Genomic DNA, 7,878 nt, shown 5'->3' with positions numbered 1-7,878 from the left:
GGTGTGGACTTTCTATATGGGTTCTCTAAATGTAGCATTTGACACTTACAAAAGACACCCAAGGTCCTTTCACTTGAGGCCCCCTAGGTTGGAGATTTAATGAAGAAGCTTTTGTAACACAAATTGACAAACATTTGTTGCTCAAAAGTTGGGTTTTGATAGAGCAATTATTGAATTGACAAACTACCACCTTCACATTAAATATCAAAACAATAGTCCCAAGCAACCTTAATGCTTCACAAGTCATTGTTAAGTTTTGAAAGTAGCTAATTAACCATTCAAGAAGATTGCACTACATAACATCTTTCTAAGCAAATACTAAACATCAACATCACACTCCAATGGTGTCCATTGCTACAAGAAGGTTACCTCTTAGGAGGTCCTTTCCCTAGCTCACAAGATTAACTATTCATGGCTATTTAATACATAAATGGTTGGGGATGAATGTTACTTGCAAGGTTGGAGGTGACTATGTGTGTTTCAAATTTTGAAATGTGTGATTATGAACTTTGTAATTGTTTGATCAAGAGATGGCTATCTAATAAATTGTATAAAAAAATAGAGCAATGACTACTATTTTTTTTTTTTTTTGATTTTTTTTTCAAACTAAATTATTTAATAAATAAATTTGAATATAAGAAAAGGTTCTTAGTAGTTTTTATCAAGTAAATTGAGGATGAGAACTAATTTGCAAGGTTAGTGAGAAAATTCTTCAAAATTAGTTTCTCCAATAGAATAAAAGCATATACTTTGGATGGAAATTATGACATTAATGTAGAATAAAATTCATGACCTAGTAGGATTTAATGGTATTTGGGAGGAATTAACCCTTAAATGGACATCCAAAACTATTTGGAAGGAAGAGTAAATGAGAGAAAATGAGCCCTACATTAAACTTAGCACCATGATAGGTTCTAGATTTAGAAAGAAAAGGAAAATTTTCTATCACATAGCAAGTAAAAGTGGTGGTAGAAGTCTTGATGTAGATATAATATTTTTCCAAAGAAAGATGATGAGATGCTTATGGAGCCTTCCTTCATTACCCATATAGAAAAATCCCCAATTATAATTAGTGAAATATTTACCAAAATTCAATATATTTAAGCTTAAAATTATCCACACCCATCTTAAACTTCACTTAATTGCCCTAAAAATTTAGCAAAACAAATTAAATGACAACTTTTAACACCAACAAACAAAGGTAGACATGCATACTCCACCTAGGAATTCACGAAAAGAGACTTCAAATAAATACAAGCTGAAAATCACAGCAGCCAAAAACAGCCATAAATGGCTGTCATGGTTCAGTTCAAAACACAACAAAGAAAAACAAAACATTTGAAACAAAAGACTGATGTTAAAATTGACATGTCTTTTTCCCAAGCATAGGTTTAACATGTAGTCATATGCTAGCTTGAGCAGAAGGTGGGAGAAGTGGCGACATTGGCGGAGGTGGTGATGATGGTGGTTGTGGTGGTGGCGATGCTGATGATAAGGGTGGTAGAGTAGCTTCCTTCCCATATCTATTATTGTTTAACCAAACTTTGAACACTCTGCGACTAATCCCAATATCAGAGCAGAACTTGCGAATTTCTTGGTCATTATGCCTGTGTGATTTCCAACCTACCCTTTCTGCAAAAGCACTCATTCTTTCCTTCTGTTCCTTTGTCAGCTTTGTTCTTGGCTTCTTCCTTCGTTTCATTTCCACCTCGGTTTCTCCTCCTCTAAGTTTCCCAGACCATACCCCATTCTGTTGTTGACTCAGTGGTGGGGCCCTCAAATTGTATAGCAAAATATTACGTGGCAGTGGATTTGGAGCAGCAGCAATTGTCACAGGGCGATGGAGGTACCAAACTTTGGTTGTGTCATCATGGAAAAGGACCTCCTTCCGATGGAAGCTCCGGTGACATTCACAAGCGGCACAAAGAAGAGCTTTTGGACTTCCATCCTCCCCACCTTTCAAAAACTCACCACATCCATCTATGGTATAGTAACCAATAGAGGCTGCATGGTTATGCATGCACTCTTTATATCTCACAATCTCAACTACAGACTCATGGTTGATTTGGGGACGGACCCCTTCACCCCCTAGTTCACCAACACCATTGTTAGGCTTCACTCTAACTCTTGCCATGGGATAGAAAGAAAGAGCAAGAGATGAGGCTATGTATAATTGCTGGTTTGCATGTGGGTTTGCTGGTTTTGCCAAAACCACGTCTGAGTAGAGCAATGAGTGTCAAGAAAGAAATGACATTTGGAAGTGTAGGTAGAAACCATTGCACCCCTAGGTTTACTAAAACCGCTTTGTTGCTAGTTTTTCTAGGTCTGCAATTGTCCGTTACAATCTCAACTATTTATCATTCAACTTATGGTTTAAGGTCATTTGGAGAGGCTTCATTATTCAACTATTTATGTGAAGATTTCAAATTGCAATTTTTGTTATCAATGGAATTTTATAGAAACTTATTTTTAAACTTTAACAAGCAAAAATAGGATTGAAAATAAGGGAGAGGAGGAAGTCAAGTTGAATGAACCAAAGATCCATTGGAGAGAACAATAAAAAGTAAAATATTTAATAAAGTATAAGAGTGCCTTTAAGTCATTTTATTTCTTAACCAGTTCCTCTTCCTACACACTTCAATAATTAATCAAATCCTTGCACAAGAAGATAGTGATGGTTGTCGTCGTAGTATCATGGTGATGCTAGTGGCAGTAATCATAGTTGACCTACACCTATGTGTGTGTGTGTGACAGTGTGTAAGGTGAGGAACAAACAGTTCTGGTGAAAAGGCTCCTTGTAGTCCTACCGTAAGTATTACATATATGAATACAACCAATGTAAACATATATACATGCATCTTTATGTTGCCTATATATGCATGTATATGAATGAAAAGAGTTTAAAGATATTTAGAACTAGATATATCTCACTAAGATAATTTCCTGCATCAGTCACTTATTGTTCAATAGTAGACTTATACTTTTGCTATATCATTATTCAAATATATCAAGTTTCTCCGGAAATTAGGAAACATTTAATTACCCAACTTTATCAATAAACTATATGATTTTTTATGATGTAATCAACCAAAATCAATTTCTTGGTAGTAAAAAGTTCCATTACCTTCTATATTATTGTTTGGATATTCATTAGCCCCATGAATAACATCTTGTAAGAGGATTGCTCGTTCTAGGTATTGTCCTACTTTTCAAACCTTGTATTTTAAAGTATAAGGGTTCACGTCACCCCAACATTTGAGCGTTAGCAATAAAAAAGGCCGTACCCTTTCACCAAGAGGACTAGACGATGCCATGCTTCACATTTAGGCCCATTTGATTTTTGCTTTGCATCCTTGGGAGTTTCATCATCATCATCGCTACTTAACACAATAAATTGATCATATTTAGCCAAGTACACGTTCTATATTGAAAATAATTTTCTTCAGAAGACCTATGTTCCGATTCATTAAGTGGAAAAACTTATCTTTCAAAATTTTGAATTATTTAAAGAATTGTGCATGCATCTACATAATTCATTTGCTAGTCAAGGTAATTTATGGCTAGCTATTGGAATATTTTAATTACCTTGATCCTTTTGAGGACCTATCATGGTTTTGTGCTTATTGATTTCACTCCCATGCTACAAAATTGGGGATTTAACTTTGTAATGTATATATCACAGGTTGTCCTAATCTTGTATCTGATGCGAACCTACCGAATCCTCGAAGCTCAGGTTGCTGAAGCACATCCACTCATCTGTGCAGAAATTCAATTTAGATGGTTGTCGAGAATTGTTGCTTCAGAGAGAAGTCAAAGATGAAGAGAAATTTCCCAATGAGGGTCTGCTGCCCTCCACTCTTACTTCTTTGAGAACATCATCCAAATCTCAAGTTTCTAGACAGCAAGGGGCTTCAACCACTTATCTTTCTCACCAAATTATCCATCAACAGCGGCCCTGAACTCCAATCCTTTGGGGAAGAGGGGCTTCAGCATCTTTATCTCTTTTAAAGCATTAGAAATCAGCCATCCTTGAAAAAAGTGGGTCTTCAAGGTCTTGTCTCCCTTAGAGATTTATTCAAGCTGCCCTGAGCTACAATCCTTGATAGAAATGGGTCTTCAGCACCTCACCTCTCTTCAAGAATTAGGGATCTCTCACTACCCTAAGCTCCAATACTTGACAAAGAGAGACTAGCCACCTCCATTCCTTTGATTATGATCAAGAAGCTCCTTTTTCTGGGACATCGATGCCATTTTACAAAAGGACAAGATTGGTCTCATATAGCTCACATCTAATGCTTACTGAATGATAGATGCTTCACTATTCTAATGAAGGTGCACTGCATCAATGCAAGGTCTGTTACTTCTTCTATGCTCAAAATAATTTTCTTCAAACAAAATGATGTGCCAAAATACCAGTTTGATATTGTAAATGACTTTTTGACGTCTTTCAGGTTAGCCTGTGCATCACTTTCATTAAGGTACTAATTGTTGCCTCTGAGTAGGTCCACATCTTGTCATACATTCTTTTAAGATGGATGGATATTTACAACGTGCAGATGCCCAACAGACATGCAGGTCTGATTCCTTGAATCGCATGTTCTTAATTTGGAATATTCTTTCAGCCTCGAGCTCATTTCAATAGACTAATTTGTGAAAATTCATGGCAGAATTGGAACAAGTATATGAAGAGGAGCAAGGAAAGACTAACCATAAGTAGGCAACATTTTGAACAGTTTGAGACTAGAAGTCTCAACCCAATGTGGTTTTGCCAAGATTTGTTTACATTTTACTTCAAGAATGGACTAGGTATTATGTGAATTTATCTGTCTATTTCTCTTACAGAGGCACAGAGGAAATCAATAAGATCTTCAACTGCAAGAATCTCAGGTCACTGATGCAGGCTCTATACCTGCTTGTCCACCTCTCTCTCCTTACTGTGTATCAAGAGCTGTTCATGGCTCATGTCCCAAGCGTAGTAGGAGACGACCTGGCTTTCTAATGACGAGGATTGCTCACAAATTTACAGTCAGGATTGTGTTCTCTTCTCCAAATAGTGTTTGATATTTGAGTCAGATTTATTGTAAATAGTCGATATGTTGAAGCTTTCACACAACTATGTTTACAGTCCAGGTGCATTGAGCAGATTTCTTGATTACATTCTTTGGTTTATTTTCCATGGGCTAATAATGCATTCAGAACTAAATTTGATTATCGGCTTCTAAGAGGCATGACTGTCTTTCAGATATGTAACAACAAAGACACATACATTGCTTTGTGCATCCCAACACCCTTCACAAGATTGGTGCAGAGCATACTCTGTTTCTTTGATTTTAAGATTTTATTCTGAAGGTAGGAGTCTGGAACAAAAAAATAGAAGAAGAGCAGGGGAAGATTGACTTAAGAAAGCTATTGCTTTAAGAAAACACATCTGATTAAAAAAAGTGTTCTTTGTACAATTGGAGAAAGCAACAAACTATCATATTTCTATGTAGGGCCAAGGAATGAAAGAATCCGGGGTTCCCAGCAGCAGCTACCCTTTCTTTAACATCTTTCAACTAAAAAGATGGAAGGAGTACAAAGGGTTGGCAATTAGTTTTATGGGAATGGTTCTTCCTCCCTTAAGCCCTCCTTCACATCTCTACAAACTCTAAGCTTTGAGGATGTCTTAGAATTGTGGGGTTATGGTCTATTGTTGTGGGGTTAGGGTCTTAGAATTGAGAATCTCCTTGTGCTTCTCGTATGCAAAGTTCCAATTGCCTTGCGTTCAGTTCTATCGGTGACCATGGACATTGGTACTCATTGTTTGTCTTGGCAAGAGTCAATTGTTTATATGTAAAGAAATAATGTCCAAAGTTTTAATGAAGGTTTACTCCATAAGATTTCCTATGAAGAACAATGCAATTAAATTGATCACACTTTGAGACTTTCTGTATTTTTGGTTCTCAAAAAATTAAGCATATGATTGGTCTCGAGAAAATATTGAGGAAAAAAAAAATTAAGGAAAATGAAGCAAAAAAAAAGTAAAAAATAATTAAATTAAATTATTAAGAAATTTGTATATCTTTAAATTATTTAATTTTTATATAGAAGAGTTAAATAAATAAATAAATAATTAAAATATTATAAAAAAATAATTTATTAACTTTAAATTTATTTTTATTTCCTTTCACTTTTTTTTTTCATTCTACTTTTCCTTTCTATTTTTTTTCTCTTACATTTGAAGGCAAACATAGTCTAAAGGAAAATGCGAGGAAAGAAAGATAATGAGAAACAGTGGAAGAAAATAAAAAAGTGAAAAAAAATATAAAATAGATTTAGAAGAATAAATTATTTTTATATACTATTTTACACTCATTTGATTTCTTTTGTTTGTTTTATATAAAGATTAAATCATTTGAGAACATGTAAGTTTTTAATAATTTTCACTTCTATTTTATTTGTTTCTACCTATCATAATATAAATGAAAATGAGAAAATAATATACCTTAACATTTTTTTCTTAGTATTTTTCTCGAACTAATTAAACACAACATTAAAGTTTCGTTATCACAATACAAATAATGATTAACAATATCATATTAAGAAGCCTACTCTATAATCTAAATATTTAAAAGGCCTATGTCACACATGGTAATAAATATATACATAAATTTTACCTCACTACGATTGCATTCATTGTGACTTAAAAAAACGATTCAGTATGATAATTTCAACTTGTGAATCAAAACTTGTTTCAACGGCATATTATGTGTTTGTCATATAATTTGGTTTAAAAAATCCATTAAAAGAGTCTTTTTATCCACAAAAAGAACCAACATTGATTTATATCAACAACAAATCAAAAATTGCATTTCCAAAGGGTTTAGGGTTCCATTATACGTACTCTTATTTTGTTAAAGAATGCATTACAAAGAAGGAAGTTTAGATAACTGAAATATGCAAAGTCTTATATGATCAAATTATTGATATGTTTACAAAAAATCTTAATTTAAAACTTTTTTAAAAGCCTAAGAATCAATACCAAATATATTTATCAAAAGGTTCTATAGGTGCATTGAATAGATATTGATTCTAAGATTTTGTCTGTTATGAGTTGACAACGCTTTTTAAACCCTCCATCGAGTCCCTGAAATTCATCTTATATAGGAAACAAGAGTGTTGAGTTATTTGACCATTACTCATAGCTCTGGAGATCATAGGCTTATATATGGACATATATATTGACATGGTGGCTAGGATGCATCTAATCCCCCTAGTCCTCACCCGATGGAATCCTCTCGATCCCCAAAACCTATTGTAAGTAATGCTTGAAAAATCGTTTATCCAGTAGAGTAACACCTAGAGGAGGTGAATGCGAGTTTTCAAAGATTACAATATAAATGGTGAATAAATTAATCTAAATTAAACGTGTGAGATAATAGAGATAACTAAAACAATCAAAGATCAAAGTAATATATGAAAAGTTTACATACGTGGATTAGTTTTATGGGGGGCCAAAATGGTTGATTAAAAATTGAAGAATTGAAGGAGCTTTCAAGTATTTTGGGAACACGTAGCATTTCAACAATGGAGAATATAGTGTTAAGGATACATTGTGGGCATATATGAAAGATAAAAGGTACCTTGATGAGGTAGACTCGACTTGGGATTATGGTGTTATCACTAGTGGTATATTCCCCAACTTCCAACCTCATCCAAATTTAGAAAAATTGAAGATCAGAAACTATCCTGCTATAATTTTTCCTGATTGGGTGGGAGATCCTTCATTCTTCAATCTTGTATCCTTAGAACTTTGGAATTGTAAAAATTGCTCATCATTGCCACCTCTTGGGCAGCTAGCTACCCTCTCTTAAACATCTATGCATCTTAGCAATGATA

General features: G+C 34.2%; 1 protein-coding gene across 1 annotated transcript; it reads right to left on the bottom strand.

Moving 5' to 3' along the window:
• Positions 1-1,402: 1,402 nt before the first annotated feature.
• Positions 1,403-2,134, bottom strand: LOC117926844 (zinc-finger homeodomain protein 4-like). The gene has a single exon (XM_034846134.1). The coding sequence runs from the start codon at positions 2,132-2,134 to the stop codon at positions 1,403-1,405; it is 732 nt and encodes a 243-aa protein (XP_034702025.1).
• Between the last annotated feature and the right edge of the window lie 5,744 nt (positions 2,135-7,878).

The sequence above is a fragment of the Vitis riparia genome, chromosome 12 (genome assembly GCF_004353265.1).
Source record: "Vitis riparia cultivar Riparia Gloire de Montpellier isolate 1030 chromosome 12, EGFV_Vit.rip_1.0, whole genome shotgun sequence".
Classification (NCBI taxonomy): domain Eukaryota; kingdom Viridiplantae; phylum Streptophyta; class Magnoliopsida; order Vitales; family Vitaceae; genus Vitis; species Vitis riparia.
Note: the sequence above shows the minus strand (reverse complement) of the source record. Positions and strands in the feature narration are given on the sequence as shown.